The sequence below is a fragment of the Petaurus breviceps genome, unplaced genomic scaffold, assembly GCF_028583685.1.
Source record: "Petaurus breviceps papuanus isolate PSGF00001 unplaced genomic scaffold, PetGlider_PUasm1.0 91133, whole genome shotgun sequence".
Lineage (NCBI taxonomy): Eukaryota > Metazoa > Chordata > Mammalia > Diprotodontia > Petauridae > Petaurus > Petaurus breviceps.
In genome coordinates, this window is record NW_027187419.1 from 42,784,514 (window position 1) to 42,811,691 (window position 27,178).

The window sequence follows — 27,178 nt, forward strand, 5'->3', positions numbered from 1 at the left end:
GCAGGCTCTCTATCAATTTGTCTCAATGCAAACATTCGAAATATTCTGTTTGGCTGCTCGTGAAAACAATCTGAGCTGCCAGGATCAAACCATCTTTCCAGATGTCTGGTGGTAACCACATTAAACAGGGTAGAGTTGTTTACTGTTGTGTTTGGTTTGTTTCTTTCGGGATGGGGGGGGGGGGGAATCCAACATTAGATGCCGAGTTACATAAGTGGAACTGAATTGTACACCAGCTTGTAGGATTCGACGCCACAGTGGAAACGACTTATTTCTCCTCAAAGTCACGCAGAGTCTGGGGAGCAAATTTTCTTCTTTTTTTTTTGGATTCTTGGGAGACTTAGGGGCTGGTAACTTGGGAGACCTGGCAAAGACATAGGCGCGAGGTAAATTGACTTCAGAAACCAGTACTGCTTATATGTTACATAGTCTCTCCCCACCCCACCCCCACCTTTAAAATTGCTCAAACTTTGTCTAAAAGGCATGATACCCAGTTGTTTTCGATTCGACGTTCCAATGAAAGAGAGGGAGAGAGAAAGATCTTTTGGGTTATCTGTTTTAATAGCATCTTCAATGAAAAATGCAGGTCTCTCTGAAATGCTGTGGGGGAACCTGATGGGGAGGGGGTGGAATGTACGTGATTGAAACGATCATTGGAGTAGAGAAAGATCAGTGTGTTTTGTGGTGTTCATTCAAGGTGGGGAAGAAGCATCCGTAATCTCGTTCAGGGGTGAGAGGGGTGTAGTTTAAAGCAGAGAGAGTACTATAGTGAAGCTCGGGATGGGAGAATACCCAAACTATCGTGAAGTTGTTCTTTACTGCTAAGGAAACTATACCACACGTCCTTGCTATCCTAAGGAAGGGGGTCCCTGTCTGCGTTTCTTGTTGAAAAATAGAGAAATTTGGATTGGGGGGGGGGGGTACGAGAGTCTCTTTGATGGGGTTCCACTTGGAAGTGGGCTCTATTGCTCCTCCCGAAAGTCTTGTTATTGTTTGAAGGTCGGCGGAGTACGGGCTGAAAAGGAAACAATTTGGGGTTTGAAAGGATGTAATTCATTCTTACTTTCCCTTTAACCTCTTTCTTTTCTGGAAAGCATGTGGAAAAGCAGAGGAAAAAGAGAGAGAGCCTGAGTGGGACGAAGAGGTAGAGGGACGTTGGAGAGGAAAGGGTTAAGTCTGATTTCTTTTAATTGAACTCCAGTCCTTGTGGCCCCAGGCAAAGGGGGGGACCTGACCCCGCTAGCAGTAACCAGATGTGTCGGTCTCGGGGGATCCCCGGAGCAGACCCCAGGATTGAGAAGCAGACAGGAGGAGGGGAGGGGGAGCCAGCCGCAGCTCCCCCCTTCTGCTGGCCCCCCTACCCTCCCACCCCCACCTCCGCTGAGTCTCAATAGCTGGCAAGCTGCACCCGCGGCTCCAGGTCTGGTCACGTTCAGTCCCGTGTCTGTATCCGAACCGAAAATTGGAGCTGAATTGATGAGGCTAATTTCAAGAGGGGCGAAGGGGGAGGGGGGAAGGGAAGGAGAACGAGCGAGCTCTCCGGCTCAATTGCTCTTGAAGAAATAAAGAATTAATAAGTCAATTCTACGGCTGCCACGGAGACCTTTTGATTTTTTTTTTCTTTCCAATTCACTTGGATCCCATTCGGATTTTCCCCCCTGTCGGACTCTTAAATAAAAGTGAGAAAGTCCAAAGTGTGGTCAGGAGAGCGCTGGACAAGGTAACCTGTTTCTGTAGCACCCGGGAGAAAGCGAACCCAGGCTGAGTCCTCCCGCCAGCCCTCTTTCCCTCCCTCCGCGCTTCTATACGGTTTCTCCACAGCCCTAGGGTTCCGGGCGCTGTCTAAGGGTGGGGTGGGGAGCTCCGGGGTTCGGGATTGTCGGGATCCCGGCTGTCTGAACCTAGGCTGGGGAGAGGGGAGGGGTGTCGCTCGAGTTGGTTAGTGGGTGGAAGTTCTCAGAAGAGAAAAGTCTGTTTTCTTTGCAGTTCTCTGAGACCGTGGCTGGCGGAACGGGCTCGTCTGCGGTCCAATCCACTTAGTCCATTTGCGAGAGACAGGAGGGTTGTTTCGGGACGACATTTAGTTAGTTTCTCCCAAAGGCACAGACATCTCGGCAACCCTACGGGAGGGGTTGGAAAGCATGGGTTGGCTTTGCAGCCTGATGTCAAGAATAAATGGCTTTTGGAGTAAGTGCATTGGGGCTGAGTGGGTAGTTACCCCAGCATCACCTCCCTCCCCCCTCCTTCCTCCAAGAAGATCTCCGGGGTTTGGAGCTCCCTTTAGTACCCCTTCTCTGCTAGTCCCCACAGCAGGAGGGCGGCTTCGGGCTACGGAGAGAACTCGTAGAAGTTCGAGACGAAAGGGAGGGACGTTGGGAGACCGTCCTTTCACGTAAGAACGAGAGTCCTCCAAGCTCAGTTTGGGGAAGAAGGAGAGTTTGAGGGGGTGGGGTGGGTCCTGCTTGTGAAGGTATTCAAATATCCCCTCGGTGGGCTGAGCTCCTCCTGGAGGAGTACGTGTCTGGTACTGTGAAAAATTGTGAACATAGGGAACCCTTGGAAATCATCACTGTGGATGAGACTTTAAACTATTGTTACTATGATTCTGTCCTATCTACATCGTTCCCGGTATTCATCAGGTCATACAAACCCCAGAGAACTTTCCCGGGTTTTCCCCCCCCTCCAAAGTTTTTACTCCGGCTGGAAAAAACATTAATGAAAATATCTGTGGGAAGAGACGGAAAGTGAGTGAGTCAGGCGGGCTGCGTTCAAGCCAACAGCCCCAGGGAAAAAAGGAGCGGGGGGCGGGGGGGGAGGGGGAGAGGCAAATACGTTTCACACTTGACTTTTTGGGGAAGAACCACGGTGTAGGTGACTCTTGGGGGGTCGAAGACTCGAACTACAGGACTCAGGCTGAGCACGGAACTGAGGGTGGGTAGCATTATTGTTGTAGTGTAACTCTTATCTCCCTCAAGCTAGTATCCTGTGTGTGCCGCGTATGAATTTATCTACAGTATATCTACGTGTATATTTATATAGTGTGTGTGATGCAAAAAGCAGGACCAGCGGAGAGGGGGAAGAGAGGGAGGGGGAGGGGGGAGGGGGAAAGGAGAGAGAGAGAGAGAGAGAGAGAGAGAGAGAGAGAGAGAGAGAGAGAGAGAGAGATAGGACTTCCTCTCCGATTCGCAAAGTGAAGTCACTTCCCAAAATTAGCTGAAAAAAAGTTTCATCCGGTTAACTGTCTCTTTTTCGCCCCGCTACAACAACAAACGTGCAAAGCGGGGGAGAGGGCTAGGAGCTCACTGGGGGGACGCGGACAGGGGGCCAGGAGCTGGAGAGGTGCGGGAGCGGAGGCAATCCGAAGGGGCTGCGGGGTTAGGCTCTAACCGGGTCAATGTGTGGAATATTGGGGGGCTCGGCTGTAGACTTCGCCAAATGGACGGGACTATTAAGGTAAGAGTCTGAAGAGGGGATCGGGGCTGACGAGAGGCAGAGGAACTAGGTTGGGGAAACAGAGGGGGGGCCTCCAGGCTGGGACGTGAGGATGCCAGGGTCCGGAAGACGTGGCTGCTTTTCTCTTCTATTCTCCTGCTTTTCCTTCACGTTTCTCCTTTTTTCCCGTTTTGATTCGAAAGTTTCATACTGGGGGTGGGTGCGGGGGCAGAGGAAAAGGACACCTTGCCAGCTCCCTGTGCTCCCTATGGTTGTGGTAACCCCAACACAACCCCCAAATCGGAGCCGAGGTCATCCTGTCCTACAACCGAACTTCTTGCTCTCCCCGAGCCCATCGTCTTCTCCTCACTCTGACTGCCAGTTGGGGGTGAGGATAACTGGGGTGGGGTGGGGTATGACCCTGGAGACATACAGCCAGGTAGCTGGGGAGGAAGCTCGGATACACACAGCTTCTCTCCCCCCCCCCCCCATCTCCCCTGGAACCCCCGCCCTGGGGCACTCCCCTCCAGCCTCCTGGGATCTGAGAAACAGAGGGAGAAGCCGAGGCAGCTAGGTTGTCTAGTGGGCCCCGGCAAGCAAGTGGATTGGTTTCAACCAGGCAGGGGTGTGTGTGTGTGTCTGTTTGTCTGTCTGCAGTGGGGCTGTTCCAGATGTTAGCCCCTGTTTACATGTCAGCACTGGGCTAGTTTCCGTTCCTTCTATGTTACTTATACTGACTCCGGGTCCTCTGAAAGCCCTGAAGCTGCCGGGCTTTACCTGAGACTGGTCCTCTTCTGCCTTCTTTTCCAACTCTTTGCGCCCCCACCCACCCACCTCCCCATACGTGCGCCTTCTTAATTTTTTATTCCTTGGCGGGGGTAGGGGTGGGAGGGCAAGGAGTACGGGACGGGACGCGGGAAGCCGAGAGGAGAGTGGGCTACAGGCGTTGTTCTCTGAAGGAAGGCCCAAGACGGTTTGGTGAGAGAGTAACTGTTCAGGAGGCGGGAGGCCGGCGGGCGGCTCAGAGCTCAGCTGGGAGCAGGGCCCAGCTGCCAGAGGGACTCTGGTGAGAGTTGCTGACCTCTCCCAAAGTGTCACCTCTGTTCAGCACAATGGCAAGCAAAGAGGTCGATGAGTGTTTGAGTGTATTGATACTCAAACTCTGTTTTTATTCCATCTTCTTTTTTCCCCCTGGAATTCCTGGAGAAACATAAGGGGGGCACGCATACCCACACCCCCTCATGTTCCTTCCCCACATGCACAAAAGATGACCTTATAGATCATTAGCAAAGGCAACAATTTTCATGTGTAGCAGAACAGCAGATATACCAGACCAAGACTGAGCTATAAGGATTGGGACAATCCAGCACTAACTAAAGAAAGTTTATCTGGAAAAGCCATTAGCTGGTGAACTGGGGGCCAGGTTTCTCCTTAATCCCCAAGACCTAAAGGAGAGAAACTCCCTACTTGATTTGGTGCTTTTAAAGACAAGGTTGGAGATAGTGGGTTTGAACAATTTCAAAAGATGCATATCGCCTGGGTGGGGTCTGATGAATTTTTTTTCCCTTTGCCTTCTGCTTCTGAAAGCTGAAATTTGCTGATCTGGGGAAAAGACACTAACTGCAGGAACTTGAAATCTCTAGATTAGATGACTAACTGATTGTAACAAGTGTAAGTAAGAAGGGAGAATATATGAGAAGATGCTTAAGTAGAAGGTGCATGGGTGGAAAGTAGGAGCAGGAAGACACCTGGATAGATGCTAGAAAGAAAAGAGAGGTGGGGCTATTTTAAGAAGACAAGGGTGCTTCTTTCTGTTACTGAAGTAGTTTAGATATCTTTAAAATCTTCTTGACTTAGAAAAAAAGTTATTCATATCTAACAAACTAGATTTAAAATGCAATCACTCTGCTAAAGTGGACATTTGCTACTTATGCCCATCTAAGAAAGTCACCCCCTGAAGCCGGAAGGGCGGATACGTGGCTCAGGGTCTTGGTTCTTACCCCCTAAAGAGAAGTGAAGCAATATTTCTGAACGACTCAGACCTCCAAGCACAGGCCCTTAGCAAAGGGAGGAAGCTGTGGTCTTTGTACCCAGAATGTGCCAGACTCTTTAGACATACACAGCAACTGGAATGGGCAGTCACCAAAGTAACCTCTCACAAGTAACTAGTAACTGGTCTCCTAGTCCCAAAGAGAAAAATTAGATCCATTCCTTTTAAGAAGGTATGACAAATTCTGTGGATTCCTCTTTCCCTTGTTATGTGCAAGGTTTAGAAGGGACAAATTTGTGTGTTCTATTCAAGCTTCCATATACCTGGCTAAACAAAAATACTGGAGGAATGGTGAAATCTTAAAATAATTCTCTTTAGCCACCTAAGCTCAAATCTTCTACTGGCCTGTGCTCTGGGCCACCCTCATTAGGTTTTGGCACAAATTCAGTCCCTCAAATCATCTGTAAACAACAACAGAGACATTGCATTTGAACCTTTGGGTGAGAGAAACCTAGACAAGTTTACACTTAATGTCAGTGATTAGAAACAATATAGTATAGAGAAAAGAGCTTTGGACTACAGAACTGACCTGCCACAAAATAGATGTGATCTCCTTCTGCTTCTCAGGTTATATATTCTCTCCAGGCCTTAGTTTCCTCATATGTAAAATGGGAAAAATTTTGTTTTCTACATGCCTTTGATTGTTATCCTGAAGTTTAATGGAAGTGTGAAGTGATGGAAATTTGAACACATGAATCATTTACAAACTAAACTGAATCCTAGCATTTAAGAATTTCCTACGGTGAGCAGCGTTATGTTATCAGGGAGGCAAAGGACCTGAGTTGGAACTCTGAATCTATTTATTACTTATTTGATTTTTTAAAAAAAAAGTTTCCTCTTTCTGGGACTCAATTTCTTTTCCTGTAATATGAGAGGGTTAGATTAGGTGATATCTAAGGTCCCTTCCAATTCTAAAGTCTGTGATTAGACTCAAGAACAAGCTGTACACCTCCTTTTTTTCTTTGATTCTTAGTGGTTCAGAGTTTAAAAGGAAATTGTGTTTTCACACTTGAAGGGGGAAGATAGCATCCAACTGGCCAGGCAGATGTAAGGACTCTGTTCCCATTGATTACTTATTTTACTGCTCCCTTCACTGACCCTGCACCAGTGTTTCCCATCCGTTCAAAAGCCTCCTTCCCTGTGGCTCCTCTCATCTGTAACCTACTTTCCTGTGGCTATCTGCTTCATTGACTCTCCATCATTTTTCAGATTTTTTCAGAAAACACACATTTCCCTCCTTTCCTCCCCTCCCTTATTCCATCATCTCCTTGGTGCCCAGGTCTTAACTCTGCCACAAGGCCAACAAATTATACCCCATGAATTTTGAGAGTCATCTGATGGGGTTTTTAACCACACTCTACCTATTCTACGGATCTCAGTGACAAACTTCTGTCCTCTCCAACCTTTCCTTACCTTTAACTTTCACTATTCCTTGTTGTGCATTGGAGCAGACTTTCTTAGATAAGGTAGTGAGGTGCAATTGAAGAATGCCTGGAACTGAGTGTGGTTTGTGAAACCAGGTCATTTCTTGCAGCAGTAATCAACATCACATGCCTTTCACCACTGATAATATCACAGTGAGGAGGCTGGGTTGAGTGTTGCTTAATAATACAATTTAACTTATAGTCTATAACAGGAATAGGTAATGGTTCTACCAGAGCCTAGTTGTCACAGTTCCGTGGTTTCAATCTCTGAAAATGAATATGGTATTTATTATCATTATCTGTGTTTGTGTCATATGGCCCTTATAGACCTAGAATTTCCATGCAGCTAGCAGGCACATTAAGATTGTGTATATTCCTCAGTATCTAGCAGAGTTTTGGACACACAGTTAGTGCTCAATAAATATCCATTGAATGACTGAATCTCTTAGAAAGGTAATTGGAGCTGGAGTCTTTAAAAACAGGTCCATGTGAGATCTGCACAGAACTGAAAGGTCTCAAGAAGAACTCCAGACTGATCTAGCCATCTGTTTCAAATGCCTCTGAGATTAATTGAAATATTTTGAAAATATTGATGTGACTTGCTATTTCAAAAGGAAATAGAGGGCAAAACCATACTGGAGGATCACCAAAAGCCAATCTTTCAAGTCTACTTTAATCTGGACATGAATACAGAGATGGAGTAGAGCTTCTGCTGGCAACTTGTTTCTATATATTAGAACTAACTTGGAGTACCTTCAAACCTTTATCAATCCAGGTCTAGAGAGATTTTACAGAAGAAAGGGAATCAGACTTTTAAAATTATAGAATTACAGAACTCCAGAGCTGGAAGGAATAATGGCGATCTTTTATTCTTTGACTTAAAAATGTATAAAGAAATTGAAATCCAGAGAGGTTGTGACTCACCACACTGCTCCTTGTTGCTATTATCACAGCAACAAACTGCCTTCATTCACTTTCATTGAAGTATTAACAGTAGGATGACTCTTAAGGGAGTATATTCTGTGAATATGTGGTCACAAATATATCTAGGTGTGAGTCCGAACACCTTTGTAAGAATATAACACAAAAGTTTTCCTTGGAAAAAAAAAACCCAAATACTTCTATGTTAGTGAAAAATTAAATCACCATCCTATCTGCCTTTAAATATTCAGATTCCAAACTTCCATCTTATTTAGTTTTGTGACTATTATGATTTTTAAAGCCTCAGTCTGTAAGAAGTTTGCTTTCCTATAAACAAAGTCAACTTACAAATTGGGTCCATAAAAATAGGCCGATTCAACTGAAAAACCAACAGGCCTGCCTGTATACTACATATGGATAGGCAAGTTGAAAACTCACTTGACCATCCCACAAAAAAAAAACAAAAACAAAACCATGACTGGCCTTCCATACATTGTTCTAATTAAATACAATCCATTCAAAAGCTCTAACCCATAACTTCTGCACTCTTCTCCCAGACTTGATATACTAAATGCATCTTGAGCAATAACGACACTGAGATTCAAAGTTTTCAATTCGCTTTCCATTTGGGGATAATCAGATGACTTTGCTTTGGTTAGGGGTCATTGTAATCCAAGGAAGCCCATTAACCATATTTGAGCCATGATTCCAAGACCAAAATTGTGCAGATTCCATAAAGCATACTGATAAAATACCCATGATGCCAGGTGACCAGGGACCGTTCCTGGAGGTTTGAATCATTGCAACCCCTTATAGGCCAACTCTTCTCCTTTTAATGTGCCAAGAAAGTAGACATGAACCTATGGATCCCTGGAATGATGCCATTTTAGGGTTGTCCCATTCTGTCTGAGGCTTCTGATATAGGTTTTCAGGTGGGGGGTAGCTTGACTAACACTGCCAGGGATCAGGGTCTTAGGATAGAATTCTGTTCTAAAAAAATCATCATGGGATACTAGAAAATGTAACAGTCCCAAGGTCTGGGGAAGGGACTTCCAACTAGAGTCCCAGTGTCCCCAAATGCCCCTGTGCGGTTATGGCCCTGCCAGGGTTTCTAAGGGAAAACCCATTATTCCCTTTCTTTAAGCAAGGTAGAGGTACAGAAAAAAAGAGTTTTGGTTTTGGTTTTGAGAAACAGCTTTTCTTGGCTTGTATTTAGCGAAACTTTCTTTCTAAGTCTTTCCTTCGCCTGTTGCTTTGTGACAAACTGGTGTTAATGTAGGCCAGCACTTGCATAGACACATCAGTCCAGCATTCCCAAAGTTCTTTTTAGTTCTCTTAAAACTTTGCCAGGTGTCAGCTCTTCCATAGGAAAGTGTAGCCAGTTTCATTTTTAATTGCTTCATAGTATCTATCTTTCTCAGCTTATCATTAATTTCTTCATCAGGGAAACACATCAATGAGGTCATTCTTTATTTAAAATGTTTTTCATATGTTACCATTATGTCATATTATCAAGCCCCCTAGACCCCAGCATCAGTCACATATGTCCTTATAGATTTTCCCAGTAGGTGTGTGAATACTACTTTTGGTTTATCCATCCAAACACTCTCCTTTCCTCCTTTCAGAGGCAAAAGAAGTCAGCTATTAAGGATACTCTGTATCTCTGGGGAAAGTTAATTGGTTCACATAAGGATTAGACTTGTAACCTCAGCCCCATTAGCACTACCAAACCTTCAACTCAGTCCCTGAGGAAACTGAGATAGAGAGTAGGTCTCTGACTTATCTGAGGCCACCAAGAAGTTGGTAGCAGAGTCAGAATTAGGATCAGAAAATTCTGAGTCAGTGACGGCCAAACCACCAGGCCAAGCTGCTATCGCCTGCCTTTAAGAACATCTGTCTATTAAATAGCATCTGCTTATGAAATATATATATATATATATATATATATATATATATATACATATATCAGGCTGGAGGGAAGCCCTATTTCATATTATCCCATACTTTTCTCTTTTGCCCTTCAAAATTCAGTACATATATCATGTCTCCTCAGTATTCTACTAGTTTCATGGAGTTTCTTTTATTTGGTGATTATATATAGATATTTTCTGTATGCCTAGTGTCAATAGAGAGTGAATCAGTTCCTGGTATTTGAGACAACTTTTTTTTTTGTCTTTTTGGAGGGGGGAAGGCAGAGCGATTGGGGTTAAGTGGCTTGCCCAAGGTCACACAGCTAGTAAGTGTTAAATGTCAGAGGCTGGATTTGAAATCAGGTCCTCCTGACTCCAAGGCTGGTGATCTATTCACTGCATCACTTAACTTCCCTGAGACACTTTTTTAAAAGGTTATTTTCCCTGAAATACAAATGAGATTTCTAATAACATTTTGAATGGTCTGGCATCTTTAAAATACCCATGTGAGTCTAATGCTTCAGCTAGATTCTGCCAAACAAATCTGTAAATAATTGTAGGATCATAGATTTAGAGCCGGAAGGGTCCATAGAATAGTTTTCTAGTATCATCCCTCAACTTTACAGATGCAGTCAATGAGGCCCCAAAAGATGTAGTGACTTGACCTAGGTCACTCAAATTGTGGGCCGCAGATTTGGAAATCAAATACAGGTCCTTGGACTTCAAGTCTTTTTTTAACTACGTACTTTATGCTATCTCTGTCTGACATGAGAGTGGTCTCATAGATTGTCTGCAGATGCATTCTCCTGATAGTTTGGTGCCTCTTCTGATTTGCTTAAGGGAAAAACAAAATTCTGAGGCATTCCAAATTTTCCCATTTTTCAAAAGGGGAAGGTTTGGTAAGAGGTGCCCAACATCTCTACTTCAAAATGCCAGAGTATAAAATATCTCCCCAGCCCTCTCAAAGTGAATTAATATTAGGAAAATGAACTGCTTTTGCAGTCTCAGGTCCCATTTACCAGTGTTACGTGTCCAATGTAATGAAAGACCTTATGTCCCATCCCAGCACATACATGCACGAGGCCAGAATTAAAGGTGTCACGGGAGCCTTAACCTAGAATTTCCAGACATTTGTGGGTTTAAGTTAGACAGAGAACATTCCAGGAACATAGTTATGGGGTCTGAACCTATATGCATATGTATGCTGTATGTGTATATAGGCGTCTGAGTGTGCAATGCTCATTTTTTATATTCTCTTTTATGTAACACACATATCAAACCAAACTGGCTATTCATAAAGAATTATATACACACTGATAAGTAGTCTTTACATTATATCACTTCCATCTGTCTGGCCAATATTCATCTTATGTTTACCAAAATACATATAGGGTAGATTAATATTCATTCCTAAGATCCTATTTCTGACCCAAGGAAATATAGTATAGTAGAAAGGAAGCTGGTCTTAGATCCAGGAAGACTTAAATTCAGGTCCTGACCCTTATACAAATTGGCTGTATGACCCTAGGCAAGTCACTTAATTGTCAGGGTTTTAGGTCACACTCTAAGATTTGAATTGACATTAACAGAAGCTAGTTCTCATCTGGGAGTTCTTTGTCTCAATAAGATCACATCTCCAGTTCCTCTACCCATGTCTCTGCCTGAAAATTCACCTCTCTTCTCTCCTTGGCCACAAATAGGGTTGCTGTAACTAAGTCATACAGAACAAATAGAATCATGAGTATTTAGAGCTGAAGGAAACCTTCCAGATCTTCTAGCCCACCCTCTCATTGTACAGATGGGGAAACTGTGACCTGAAGTATGATCCCCTCCCCACACCCCAAAGCCAACAGCAGATAGTGACAGACTTGGGACTTGAATCCAAGTGTGAAGACTTTTGATTTTGTTCTTTTCCATGAGACCACCCTTCCTTTTAGGAATAAAGTAGAACTGTGAATGATGTCTATCCAGATTCCTGATGACCTCTAGAAAAGGAGGTCATCTATGTTTGGGCACCAATTCAAAGAGATTCCCAAAGTGGATCTTTAGGGAGAGTTTGGGTTTTATCCAAAGGCAATGTCTAGGTCAGATCATTTGCAGTGCGGTGTTTATTTCCAGAAAAATCAGGGTTTTGGCCAAATGTAACTTAATTATTGAGATTTTTCCTCCATCTCCTTTTCCTTCCTTCAACACTAGCAACTCATGCCTTAGCTTTTCTGTTTGAGAAAAAAAAATTATCATGGAGTTTTGGATCCCATTTATAAAGGAAATGCCTTTAAGATGATCCTGGATTGGACTTCAGAAACTTTGTTTTCTGTAGTAACTCTCTTTAACAGTTTATTTGGGTCAATATGATACCTTCTCGCCACATCTTAGAGCCAACATGAGTATTCATGAGATGACTGTTGATGACTGTTGAAGGGACCTGGCTCTCCAAAATAAGGTACTATATACATTTCTCAGGCCTGGGTTGTTTTCATTGCTAAGTGACACTGGAGCTGTACTAATCCTTCTGCATTAATGCAAACTAAGAATAGGGCCTGGCTATGCTTTGGGGTCTTAAGCTATTTTCCGAAGTTTGGTCTCGATTAAAACCCAAAACACATTTGGCCCCAAGCGCCTTTCTCCTTGACTTTTAAAAAAATCCTGTTTAATTGAAGGGAAATTGAATTCGTCTGGTTCTGATTCATTTACACTTAGCTCTTAAAAGACAATATTTTGAGGACTTATTTGATGTCCAAGAAGAATTTTGAACCTCATAATGAGTTTTCTGGGAGGATTTTTTTTTCTTAAAACAGGAAGTAGCACTGTGCTGTGGGCAAACACCCTCAAACCCTGAAAGGGCCTGATTCAACCTGAAACTTTATCACCTACCATTTTGAGTGGGTTCTAAAGGTGGCAGAAAGGGCCCTTCTGTACCTGGGGCTGATCCCAAGAGCAACAAAGCTACATGAGCTATGACCAAAGAGGTACAGTCGACTGGAGCACTGATGCAATTATTTGGATAATTTATGCTTGAAGTCAGACTCAGACCCAGATACTGGAAAAAAAAAATATAGGGTTTAGGGGTGGGACATGAGACCAGCATGATCCTGAGGAGGTGTCCAAAGCATGGTGTAAGTTGCTCAAGTCTTTACATTCCTTTGCTCAAGCAAGGGCAATGTCTCAGACTGAAGGGTGTTTTTTTGTTTTTCGTTTTTTTTGCCTAGGAAGTATTGCCTCTTTCATGACAGGAATGGAGGTGGCCAAGAGAAAATGGTAGTTGTAACCCTGCATTACCTTCACACACTGAAGGGACAGAGAACTTCCCCTGACTCATTCCTAATGTCCAAAAGGTGTCAGGAGTTTCTGTGGCATAAAAGAGCATGTAGATGCTTCACATTTTCTTTCCTCTGGCCCTCTATGCCTCCCACACTCAGAAGCTCCCCCTTCCCCATTTTTTCTTAAACAAGATGTACATATAAGCTCCTTGTGGGTCGGGATTGTTTCATTAATTCTCAATGTTGGACAAAAGCAGGTATTTAATAAATGTCTATGAGAGAGAGAGGAGGGGGGAGGGAAGGAGGGAGGGAGGGAGGGAGAGGGAGAGAGAGATTTGGAGATGAGAAAAACAAAGAGAGAGGAATGATGAGCAAGACAGGAGGTGAAAAGAAAATCCTTATGAAAGGCCCACTTTCAGGCTCCAGTTTCTTCTGAATGACACTTCTTGTTATTTCAAGGCTGATTGACTTATAACTGCATCCAAACCCACCTCACATCAGTTCCTTTTATCAGCCCAAGTGAGACTTCCTGTGGACTAGCATGGCTTCCTGATGTATTTCCTTTTTCCTTTGGCAGAACAAAGAAAACTATAGCTCCAAGGATCCTTGGAACTGAACATAATGTTAGCATTGAAAAACTTTTTCATTATTTTTTTTTTAATTCTGAACGTCCGTAGCTAAGGGTTGCTGCTTCTGTGCCCTAGTATCCAGCATGGGGTCTGGCACATGGGGTGAGGCTGGTGAGAAGGCAGCATGGTCTAATAGGAAGAGATTGCCCTGACCTTTGTTACAATTCTGGCTCTGGCTCCTACTTAGATATGTGACTTTGGGCTAGTCTCTTGATCACTTGGGCCTCCAGTTCCATAGCTATAAAATGACCCATTGAACTTTTCAGTCTCTAAGGTCCACTCTAATATGTTGTGGTTCTTGAGGTCCCATTCTTCATCACTTGGTGGTTATTGGTTTGAATGAACCCATCCTAGGTGGGTGACACAGCTTCTCACAGAGGGAAAATTGTTTCAGTTTCCCCTTCCCTGGGTAGCTAGGTGGCACCGTGTATAGGGCACTGGGCATGGAGTCAGAAAGACCTGAGTTTAAATTCAGCCTCTGACATTTGTGTAGCCCTGTGGGCAAGTCACTTAACCTTTGCTTGTCTTAGTCCACCAGAGAAGGAAATGCAAACCACTCCAGTTTCTTTGTTAAGAAAACCCTACAGACAGTATGGTCCACAGGTTCAGGAAGAGTCAGACACGACTGAACAACAACAACCACCACAACCCCTTCCCCATCCCCTTCCTCCTAAAGCACGTCTAGCTGGGGCTCCTCCCCCTTAATATCCCCAGCTCCTCCCCCATATCCCACAAATATGCACACTCACCTCATTGTCACCAAAAGATCTGTTCTGATACCAGCCTTCAAAAGAGACCAAAGTTAAGAGAACTCCTTGTATTTACATAGTCTGTTGTTCTAGGGACCTCGGAAAGATTCATTGGTCTCTCTGTACTTCCTGAAAACCTGGGGAGATAGGAAGAAGGGAAATAGCATAGCATTCCTCACCAACAAAGAAGGAAACTGAGTCATGTAAGAAGTAAGGGTCTTGCTCAAATTAAAAAATGACATCACAACAGGTAGCAGTGAAAATTGAACCCAGATGTTCTGACTTTCAGAAAGTAAGTGTTAAAGAGCCTAAGGCGTAAAGTCCTAACTGGAGGGAGCATGGGGGGAGGGGGCTCAACTAGGGATTTGCCCTAGGGTGCCGGCATGAAGTAGGATAGGGATAGTTCTTCTTTGCAGCTTATTTTCCACCAGTGGGTAGATGGGAGAGGAAGAGTACAAGTTTCTGGCTAGGTAAGGGTCAGGGTCTACTGGAGAGATCCGTGAGTGGCCCTTGGCAGAGACACAGTGGAGCTCCTAGACAGCTCAAGGAAAAGCATCAGGTTTGTGTGGTCAGTGGGCCTACTTTCTTCCCAATGAAAGGAGGCCCCTCAAAGGCCACAATTTACCAGAGAAGAGTTTTCTTTTTCTGTCCCTCATTCCACTTGGAGAGAGAGGGCACTTCAAGGTTCTGAAAACACATTTTCCTTGAGGAACTATACCTAAGTCAGTCAATCAAGAAGCATTTATTAGGTCTTCACTATGTACCAGGCACTCCCCTGCCCTCAAGGAGCTCATACTCTTACCTTTTGCTATATAATCATTAGCAGATTACCAACAGAAAGTTTCACAAAATACATCTAATTAGATGAAGAAAATTATTCGGATTATTAATACATCACCTAAGAAATCTTTTTCTCTGAAAAAGTCATCCATCCGTTTTGCTCATGAAATACAGTTCACCAAACTAGAAGGACTCCAGGATCTTCAGATATGGGGAAACTTAAAGGTTATCTTGTCCTGCTCTTTCATTTTACAGATGAGGGAACTGAGGTCCAGACAGATTTTGAAGCTTGCCCAAGGTCACACAGGTAGTAGTAGTGTCAGAGTCTAGATTCAGATAGGAGCCATTAATTAAATGTAGCACTCTCCCTTTGTGCCACATGGCTCTTCTCTAGGATTGTGCTGGGCACAAGGAAATCTTTCAAGTACCAGTATATTAAAAGGTGTATAGGACTTGTAATCAATCCTATACTCCCCAACACCTTTCTTCTTTTTCTTTTTTTGCCAATAAAGTCAAGTTAATATATATATATATATATATATTTCAAGAGCAGCCATGAAGGGAAAAAGAAACCCCTAAAACATGATACCTGAAGGGAGGGTATAGTAGTGGAGGAGGAGAAGTTCTACCCAATTTGCCCTGGTGATTAGGGGGAGGCACAGTTAGGAGCTGATTTAAGCAGGACAGAGGAAAGAGCTAAATTCACCTGCCTGATACTTGCTACTTTTGTGACCTTTGGTATATCATTTCACTTTCCTGGGCCTCAGTTTCTTTGTATATAAAATGGGGGACTAGTTGGCTACTGGGGTCCCATCCAATTCTAAATCCATCATCTTATGAATCTTTTTGTAAGCTTAGTTTTGTTGTTGTTATTGTTTCCTTGAGATATCTAATCCCTCCTTCAAAGCTCAGAATTCTGTACTCTAGAGACAGTATGTCACATTGTTCAAGTCGACATGGAGAAGGACTTCAAAAGAAAACATGAGATCCATCATTTCTCTCCCTCTCCTATCCAATCCTAATTATAACATAAAGCCCCAGTGACATCTGACTTCTCTTCTTTATTGAGACTACACTTGGTAAAAGGGTAAAGGTAACCTTTGACCAAATCAGAGTTTTCTTCAGTCTATTTCAATAGGCTCCTTCTTGGAGCAAGGAGACTGTTGCTGAAGCATCTGTCATGTAACCTGTATTTTTAATACCTTTATGGAGTGGGAAATGAGAAAAATGGCCTTAACTTCTGGAAATTTTGATTTAGTGACCTGACCTTTCAGGGAAATTCCCAGTCTGTTTTGGAGAAGATACTGTAATTTGCTGTTAAGGCACTCTGGATGTGAGAATATATAAGATTTTCTTTAAGGAGATTTATTAAATTGCACATGCTTTTTGGACCTGTGGTGAATGGATCTCATGATTCACAATGGATCTCCCTTTGGGCTTGTGGGATGATCACATAGAAGCCAATAAAGAGCCAGTGCTGTTCTGGAAATATTCAGAAAGACCTAGTGTCCAAAGCATGGGAAATGATAATTCTGCTAGCATCTGTTTTGGTCAAACTACATTTAAAGTAGATTATTCAGCTCTGGGTGTCTCATATGAGGAATGGCATAAAGTAGACCAACTAGAATATTGTGGAAGCAGGAGGGAGAGACAACCAAGGTAGTGAGAGATTTGTAGAACATTCCGTACATAAATTGGTGTTGGAAGAAACTGGAGGATATTTTGCTTGTACAAGAGAAGACTTGTACAAGAGAAAATGCAATAGCAGTCTTCAAATTTTTGAAGACCTGATATATGGAAAAGTGATTATTGAGGGAGGTGGGAAGCAGAGGGCTGAGCTAGGAGGAATGAACTTAAGTTGCAGAGAGACTGACTCAAATTTGATTTAAGGAAAACCTTCCTAACAATCAGATCAGAGCTGTCCAAAAGTAGAGGGCTACTTTGAGCAGAAGTGGAATTCCTCCTCTCAGTGGAGGTCTTCAGTCAGAAATTAAGTCACTACTTGATTCTTGAAGAGATTCTCAGACTAGCATGAATTGCACTTCTGAGGTCTTTTCCAACTTTTTGAACCTGTGATTCAGTAGACAGAATGGGATGTGGTGGGAGAGTTGAATTTGGACTTCATCAGACGTAAACTCTCCCAATGGTGGGGGCCTGGTCTGACCTAGACCCTACTATGCCCTGGGTACCTCTTCTCTTGATTTTCAAATCCCATGTGTATTTCATGGGAAATTTCATCCGTCTGTTTCTGATTCGCTTACAATTAAAGGCTCAGAGCACTGGTTTCGTAAGAGTCGTTTGATGTTCCAGATTCTTCTTGGCCCTTATTTTTTTCCTTCTAAGAGTTCATAGAAGTCTAATAGATGTTGTTCAGACATTTGCATGCTTAATTGTTGGAGTAATTAGAAACAGGAGAAAACATCTTCATGAGTGGTAGAAAAATAGCTATGTGTTCAAGAGGTGGTGTGGTGTGGTGTGCTGGTTGAACTGGGAGCAGGAAAACTGGCTGCAATACCTGACTGGCTCTTTGACTGTGGGAAAGTCACCTCAGTTCTATGAAATCAGTTTCCTTCTCCATAAAATGAAAGCTCTGAACAATATGACCCCTGAAATGCATTCTATCACTGTGATTCTTTGAATGAGAGGATAAGAGGAGATGTAAATTTCTTTTGTGAATGCAGGATCCTGATTAATATCAAAGGTGGTCTTTATGTACAGTAGAAACGATATATTCCTTTTAGGAAACAGACTTTTTATTCAGTTCCTATTCACATACCATGATGAGACCATGAGCAACTTACTGCCTTCTGTAAGGCCAATAAGCACTGCCATCTTATCCAACAGATCAACAAACTAGTACAGGCTTCAGAAATGGAGAGGTAGACCTCTCTTTGACTCTCCTGATTTACCAAAGGGAGAGAGACAAATCTAATTTCTGTTGAAAATATTATCTTCTACTGACATCACTCAAAAACAATGATTCGGAGCCTGTTTAGATATGGTCTCATGTTAGATGCCAAACAGAGTGATCCTATAGACACAATATGTCTCTCTAACTTGAGAATGTCTCATATTCCATTGGTATGGGTCACTATAGGTAGAATGGACCCTGGCCTTCAGTAGCCTGAATTCTGGTTCTGGTTTGGCCCTTGACATGGAATAAATTATGATACTTCTTCAAGAAGAATTAAGAATAAGGATTCATTCCCCTTCTAAAAGGAATTGGATAAATATCGGACTCCTATCTACCCTTCTAGTCCTATATGATCTTACTCTCTTTTCAAGTACTCTATATTTCTGCTGGATGGGCTTATACACTGTTCCCCGAGCCCACAATCTTCCACCTCTTTGCATTCCTTCCAGCTGTCCTCCATTCCTGGTTTGTGTTGCCTCCTCATCTCTGCTTTTCACTGTCCTTATCTTCTTTCATGGCTCAGCCCAGATGCTTCATGAAGCCTTCCTTGGATCCCTGGAATTGTTCATTCTCTTTCCACTCTAAAATTCCTCACTAATTATTCACTTAGATGTGTTCACATTGTTGTGGCGGTAGGGCAATTAGGAGAATGCAAGCTCTATGAGAGGCCGTGAGGCTATTTTATTTTTAATTATGTACTTTCTGTTGTCTAACATAGAACTGTGAACATAATAGATGCTTTAATACATGCTATTGAATTTAATTGCTGAACCTAGGTGCTTTGAGTTCCTGCAAAGGAACACTGACTAATTATGAGCATGTAACTCATAGATAGTTTGATTCATGTAGAATTGTTATTAACTGTATCATCACACTGTGCAATTTATGGAATATTTCTGGTTTTATGCCTGTTGGGATCCCTCTACCTAGTTTGGAGAAACTTTGCCTCTCGGCAATGGAAGGTGTTTAGTAGTATCTTAGGCATAGTAAGTGATTTGCAAACAAGAAAATGGAAGTGAAGTGTCTCTCATCTGTGTTAGCATTGCTGTATTACTGGGTTTTTTCCTCCTTACACAATGAATCACGGTAGGAATTCTTCATTAATGACATGAAGTGGAGGGGACATAGGGTTAAATCATCAGACCATCTACTGAATGGACATCTAGTGGGTGCCTATTTTCTCTAAGCAATATAGAGTTAAAGAAGACATGATCTTTGACCTCCTTACAATTTACAATTTAGTAGGAGAGATAACATGTTTATACAAATAACTATAAACCAAAATAGAATAAGTGTGCTTATAAGAGTCATAAAAAGGAGAAAGAAGTCTCCAGTTGGGTGAATTAGGGAAAATTTCATGAAAGAAATGGCATTTGACTTTGGATTTGAAAGACAGATATTATTTCAGTTAGTGGAGATACAAGGAGAAGGTAAAAAATGTTATTCTCTGGATAAAAGGTTGTCTACATTAACCAAATTTTCCAGTTAACCACTCCGTTATTCACTTTACTTGTGTAGACAGAGCCCATGACAAATGCCCCATTTGGGATCAGACATCACGTATTCCTCCATCTCTCCTTCCCTCTGTCACATCCTGCCATTGTTCTAGACATGAAACTCCCATCTCAATCAATGGGGGTTTTGCGTAAAAAAACTGATGGCAGGATGTGAGTGTGGCTTCAGGAATTCCAGACTTGTGCTCCTGATAAAGAGAGTTGTGTCAAACTGAAAACATCAGAGAAATAAACGCTCCTTTCTAACCTGTGCTGCCTGGCTCTGATTTTTTTGTTTGCTTGCTTGCTTGTTTATCTTCTCTGCCTTGAAATAGGCAAGAACCTTTATTAGTATAAAAGATCCATTTTTGTCTTCCAACACAGCTTTGTAAAGCAAAGTACTGAACTCATAGTTATCTGTGAATCTTCCCACTCATGATCCCAGACGGTATAGCATAGTACTTCGTGTTTAATAAATGTTGATTTGATGGTGCTATAAACAGGTTAAAACTATGAGCAGAAACTAAAAAGATGGAATTCAATAGGGTTGGATGTTAAGTCGTATATTTGAGTTAAAAAAAAAATCAACTTTAGAAATGCATGATCTGGAAGATGTATGTGAAAAGTACTTGGAAGTTTTAGTGAAAACCTGGGAGGTTTAGAAGATTCCAAGCTTAATGAGTCAACAGTGTGACATGGCAGCCAAAAAAAAGCTAATGAGATCTTGGACTGAATTAATAAGAATCATAATATCTAGATTGAAGGCCGTCACAGTCCTTCTGTATGCTACTGCCCTGATTATACCATATTTGGAGGAGAATATTCAGCCGTGTCAAGTTTTAGGAAGGGCATTGACACAGTGGAGTCTATCCAGAGAAGGGCAATCAGAAGGGTTTTGAAATCATGCCATGGGAGGATATGCTGAAGAAACCAAAGCTACTAAGAGTGGAGAAAAGACTAAAGGAAACAGAATAGTTGAATTCAACTTTTTAAAGGATTGTCTGTCACATGGAACAAGAGTTAGACTTGGTGCCAGAGGGCAGAGCTAGGTGGAAACGGCAAGACGACCAATATAAGGACAAATGTATTACCAGTAAATCGTGGACCCAAAGTGGAATGGGCTTCCTTTGTTGGGTTCCCCTTACTGGAGGTCTCTAATTAGAGAATATGGATGACGACTTGCCAGAAATATTAGAAAGAAATTCCTGTCCAGGTTCAGAATGAACTATATGACTTCCAAGGCCCCTTACAACTTTGAGATTCTATGATTCTAGTTTTCCAGTGTCAATTTGTTGGGTAATGTGTTCCCTAGTTTTCGTTCATATTTACCAAGCTACCTCCTTCTCCTCCTTTTCCTTCTATTATGCCAGAAGAGCTGACCTTTCAATGAATTTCCCTGCCTTTCACCAAACAACCAAGTGTGGTTTTCTCTACCCAGGAAGGAGGGAAAAGAGAGTTGAAACGCTCCAGGGAAAGAATATACATTTTTCCATAGTCCATAAAGTTATTTGGGTTTCTGGTGTTATGTCTTAAGTATAGTAACAGTGGAAGACGCTGGCATTCCAAATTGTTTTAAGAGACCAAAGGAAGACAGAAGGTAGTTTGAGTTGGAGCTAGTACTTTGTGGTTGTTATTGATTACTCTTGTATATTTATTTGTTAAGTGCTTAAGATGATAATGGTAGTTCCCTCATTTAATTACACCTGTTCTGCTTTGTCTCAACTCAGAACATATGCAAAACATTATCTCAAGCTGGGTATCCCCTACAATCATATAAAGCACATAGACAGGATTATACAACCAAAAGAGAAATGAAGGGAGAGTACATCATCAGACCTTTCAGTGGCATTGGGGGAATTAAATACTAAGATAATAAAAAGCTACAAAGTAGGTTTAGGTTGTTAAGTTGTTCACATAAGTACTGATTCTTTGTGCAAAGGCTTTTATTTGTTCATTTCCTTTAAATGGCTTGAAGTGTACGCTTGGATTGTAAGTCAAAAGGAGGTGTTTTTGAAAGTCCAAGGGAATACCATTTGGTCTGCTCAGAAATGATTGACATTCATCCAGGGACCCAACCTAACTCTAGCCAATGTTCTTTCTTTTTCCTCCATTAAAAGAAAAGGTGAGCCAAGTCTTAATGTCCATAATTCACAAATGTGATGTATTTTGCACACTGAAACCACACAAAAACAATATAAGTGGACATGCATAGAACACATTCACTTCTCACCGCCATCTCTTAGAATTTCTAATTACCTCCACAGTTCATCTCTAAGGCCATCTCCAATGCAAACTCCTCCCAGTTGCCACTGTCCTTCCTATTTGAAATGATTTTGCATTCATTTTGCATGTTTTGTACTTATTTAGCTACATATCTTTTCTTTCCTCCTGGTAAAATGTAAGCTACTCGAGGACAAGGTTGAGCTACTCAGCATGGCCGGGTAGATAGCAGGAATTTTTTTTTTTAATGACCCAGTGAATGAGATCAACAGAAATAGCTGTTTCAGGCTACAAAGGACAATTCACTAAATCAGATTGGGTATGACTAGAGCTTGTTTGTTTGAGAGTGTTAAATTTGTGTAAGTTATTTCCCTATATATGCATTGTGTTTAAGCTAATTTTGATACATACTTAATTATGTCCTATGTCTTTACCAACTACTTTATGGATCTGGAAATATATGCTAACAATTTTTTTTTAATTCTCTTCAGTTATCCCTGAACTTCTCTTTTTTGGTTGGGGTCTAAGAAAGGTAATACATTTCCTTACCCTGGACTAATTTTTTTCTTTAACATTTTTCTTTAAAGTTTTGAGTTCCAAATTCTTTCCCTCCCTCCCCTTGCCCTTTACCCCCCTCTGAGATGGTAAGCACTCAGATATAGGTTATACATGTGCAATTATGTAAAACATTTCCATATTAATCATTTGTACAAGAAGACACATTAAAAAATGAAAGAAAGTGAAAAATAGCATGCTTCAGTCTGTATTCAGTCAAGATTAGTTCTTTCTCTGGAGGTAGATAGTATGCTTCATTAGTCTTTTGGAGTTGTCTTAAATCATTGTACTGCTGAGAATAGTAAAGTTATTCACAGTTCTTCATCAAACAATATTGCTGTTACTGTGTACAACGTTATCCCAGTTTTGTTCACTTCACTATGCATCAGTTTATGTAAGTGTTTCCAGGTTTTTTCTGAAAACATCTTGCTTGTCATTTCTTTTTTTTTTTTTTTTTACCTTTGGGAGGGCAATTGGGGTTAAGTAACTTGCCCAAGGTTACACGGCTAGTTTTGTTTTTGTTTGTTTGTTTTTTTGTGTGGGTGTTATTGCTTGTCATTTCTTATAGAACAATAATATTCCATTAAAATAATATACCACAGCTAATTTAGCCCAGTTGAGTAGGCTTTGGTTTCCATTTGTTAGCCACCACAAAGAGAGTTGCTATAAATATTTTGTACAAATAGGTACTTTTCCCTTTTTAGGATATCTTCAGGATATAGATTTGGATCAAAGGGTATGCACAGTTTTGTAGCCCTTTGGGCATAGTTTCATATTGCTCTCCAGAATGGTTGCATCTGTTTACAACTCCAACAGGAGCACATTAGCATCCTACTTTTCCCACATTCCCTCCAACATTCAACATTTTCTCTTTTTTTCATATTAGCCACTATAATGGATGTAAGATGGTACCTCAGAGTTGTTTTAATTTGCATTTCTCTAATCAATAGTGATTTAGAGCATTTTTTTTTCATATGACTCTACATGCCTTTGATTTCTTTATCTGAATACTGCCTATTCATATCCTTAGACCAGCTATCAATTGGGGAATGACTTGTATTTTTATAAATATGACTCAGTTCTCTATATATTTGAGAGATAAGGCCTTTATCAGAGATACTTGGTTCCAAATTTTCTCCCCAGTTTTCTGCTTTCCTGATCATTTTGGTTGCATTGGTTTTATTTGTGCAAAAACTTTTTAATTTTATATAATCAAAAGTATCTATTTTACATTTTATAATGCTGTCTATATCTTCTTTGGTCCTAAATTCTTCCCTTGTCCATAAATCTGACAGATAAACTATTCCTTGTTCTCTTTATTTGCTTATAGTATCATACTTCATGTGTAAATCATGTGTCCATTTTGACTTTATCTTGGCATCCAGTGTGAGATTCTGGTCTAAACCTGGTTTCTGCCATACTGTTTTCTAGTTTTCCCAGCAATTTTTTTTTGTCAAATATTTTTTGTTCCAAAAGTTTGGATTTGGGGTTTTTTACATACTAGATTACTATAGTCATTTACCATAATGTAAGTTGTACCTCATCTGTCTCAATGATCCACCACTCTATTTCATAGCCAGTACAAGATTGTTTCGATAATTACTGCTTTATAATACAGTTTGATATCTGGTATGACTAGATCACCTTCTTTTGCATTTTTAAAATTGATTACCTTAATATCCTTGAGCTTTTGTTTTTCCAGATAAATTTTGTGATTATTTTTCCTAGCTCTACAAAATAAATTTTTGATAATTTGATTGGTATGGCACTGAATAAATAGATTAATATAGGTAGAATTGTCATTTTATTATATTGGCTCAGCCTACCCATAAGCAATTAATATTTTTCCAACTGTTTAGAGCTGACTTTATTTGTGTGGAAAGTGTTTTATAGTTGTATTCATATAATTCCTGGGTTTGTCTTGGCAGGTAGACTCCCAAGTATTGTATATTGTCTACAGTTACTTTGAATAGAATTTTTCTTTTTCTCTTGTGTCACTGGACTTTGTTGGTAATATATAGAAATGTTGATGCTTGATGTGGGTTTATTTTGTATCTTGCAACTTAGCTAAAGTTGTTAATAATTTCAAGTAGCTTTTAGTTGATTCTCTAGGATTTTCTAAGTATAACATCGTATCATCTGCAAAAACTGATTGTCTTGTTTTCTCATTGCCTATTCTAATTCCTTTAATTTCTTTTTCTTCTCTTATCCTGGAGTCATTTTTAGTAATTTTCTCTTGACCTGCTAGAGGCAAAGATGTCCTGGAAACCTCATGAGAGACAATCTTATGGCATGATTTCCAAGAGGAGGAATTTGGAAAATGTCATTGAATCTTGGCAAAGTTTGCCCATCTTTAGTCTGGTACATCTGGAGCTCTCTGTCCTAGTTCCTTTATAGCCCAGAGATAGTAGAAGATTGAGAAGGAAAATTCCTGGATAATTCAGGAAAGAAACATTGATTTAAACATTAGGGACAATTCGATTCAAAATACATATTTACCTGCATGACATTACTCTGATTTGGAAGTGGAAAACTAGGGCATGTATAGGTAAGCACATCTGTAAATAATCAATCTATAATTTATGAGTATTTTGAAAAAAAAACAAGTGGATGGTCAAAGTTAGTTAATGTCTATTTATCCTTTTCTGTATGATTGTATGTAGACCATACCTAGATTCAATCAAATACAATCCAACAAGCAATTATTAAGCACCTGCAATGTAAGGGGCATCTCGTTGGGTGCTGGGGACAGACACCAAATAAAAATAAATAAATAAAGTTATAACAAGTAATGAAATGATAATAAAAATAAAAAGTCTGTGTCCTCCAGGGGCTTGCATTATTAGGTCATGGAATCTGTGCTCCTAAACCCCTCATTAATGCAATTGATTAATTAATTAAAATTTTAAATATTTATTTATATTATATAAATAATATTTATTATTATAATTATTATTTTAATTCAATAATTAATGATCTTTAGGAAATAATTTTCATTCTCTGTGCCTCAGTTTCTCCTTTCAAAGCAAGGGATAGTTGAACCTTACTCAAAAGATGTTCAGAGATCAGGACTAAAATGTATACTATACTTTTTAGAGAGAGTTTTTAGCTTTTTCAAAAATCTGGGATTAAAACAACAAAAATACCCACTGGGGAAAACTTTTTTTCTTCTAATTATTCTGAGCAAAGTAGCTTAACAGATAGCTTACTTTTCCAAGTCTCTATTCCCTACATACCACTATAGATGATTTCTCTTTTAAATATAAATGTTTACAAAGCAACTCAATGTGGGCATTCACTGACTGAAATGATGACATCCAAAGTATTATTTGCCTTCAATGAGCATGCTCTGGGTTTGATCAGATCTTTGGAGAATTCAGACCTAAGGATCAAAAATGCCTCAATCTACCTCAGTCTATTTGGCATCTGGGATACAGATATGCACCACCATGCTGGTCAAGTAATCATCTTAGAGGGGGCATTGAAGGGTTAAGTGGCTTCCCCAAGGTCATTAAGCCTATAGGTTTTAGAAGCAAGACTTAACCCAGGTGTTCCTTATTTAAAGAGTCATTCTTTTATACAATCTGTCATGGTATCTTGTTTAAGTAGGGAAAGGGACAGTCTAGAATAGACTTTTAATTTCATTGATATTATTGATTTTATTGATATCATTGATCATTAATATCGACAATTTCTCAGCTAAGAAAAGTCACTCTACCAAAGTAGGTCAGCAATTTCTAGGCAACACCTCGTCTTAGAGAATTGCAGCATTTGAACCCAGATCTTCCTGGCTCAGGGGCCAGCTCTCTATCCAATAGACCACACTGCCTTTCCAGTTTATTATTGTTGTCATAAAAGTGACCCCAATGCCCCTAGACCATGCCTGGTGGGGCTCTTGTCTCTCTGCAGAGGCCCTTCTTATGCACTGACCTACTGGAGTCATTGTTTTAGGGTCACCATTTTGTTCAAATAGACACAGAACAAACTCGCTGCAAGTCCATCATTTAACTTGTGGCTCTCTGAGATGGCTTATAGCCATCCAAGGATGAATACATTCCACAAAGGAAACCAAGCCAATTCCCAGGAGGCCAGGCACTGCACACACTTTCCAGAGACATCAGCAAGGGCACTTGAGTTCTGCCCACCTCCCCCGCATGCTCCCTTCACAAGAAAGGGTGTAAAGTGCAGGTTAGCCCACAGGCCACCTGGCAGATGCCCAGCTGCACGCAGAGGTAGTCCCACCCTGCTTACACCATAGATTCCATTATAAGCGCCACATTTCAGCAGCTTGTAAATTTTCCCAAAATCATAACTAGGTTTGAAATATCCCAGTCTTGTTCCTTCCATCTTTGATCTGTTCTTAGGCAAGAAAGTGTGTGTCATGTGTAATTTTGTGAAAATATTGGGTTAAATAACTGTTTCCATGACGTGGCTCTAAGCACCTAAGTCCTAGAATCTAATGATTAATAAGTGCTACCCTCCGGTACAGCTGCCTGGCCAAAACCCTAAGCTGAAGGTCAGAAGTTGAGTTTTTCTGCAGCCTAACCTTGCCAGAGACCTGCTGTGTGACCTAAAGGAAGTCTCTTGACCTCTCTGTTCCTAAGTAAAATGAAAACCAGAGGTCATAATCAGGGTTGATGATAGGGAGAATCACTAAAAGTCATTGAACTTCCTTGAAAAGGCAGTTAAGCTATGAGCTAGTGCTCTGGTCTGCTGGTTGGGTAGTTTGCCTTTTGTGTGAACTAACACCAAGAAGTCAAACGCCAGAGATGCTAGAAAGTATATATTAAAACTTTGAAATCACAGTACATAAAAGCTATTGGTCTTGAGCTCAGGGTAGG

General features: G+C 41.1%; 1 protein-coding gene across 6 annotated transcripts in view; it reads left to right on the forward strand.

Moving 5' to 3' along the window:
- The first annotated feature begins 266 nt into the window (after positions 1–266).
- The window catches only part of FLI1 (Fli-1 proto-oncogene, ETS transcription factor), a 166,066-nt gene continuing 139,154 nt past the window's right edge, over positions 267–27,178 (forward strand). The window contains exon 1 of one of the 6 annotated variants that reach the window (XM_069080333.1): positions 267–386. Coding sequence is in view for 2 of the 6 variants with exons in the window: in XM_069080328.1 (XP_068936429.1) it covers positions 3,436–3,453 (18 nt within the window). In the remaining 4 variants the exon portion in view is untranslated. Of the gene's footprint in view, positions 387–1,397; positions 1,721–1,905; positions 2,188–2,258; positions 2,393–2,795; positions 2,932–3,119; positions 3,454–27,178 lie in introns of those variants that run through there. The other 5 variants (XM_069080331.1, XM_069080329.1, XM_069080332.1 and 2 more) reach the window with 5 other exon arrangements.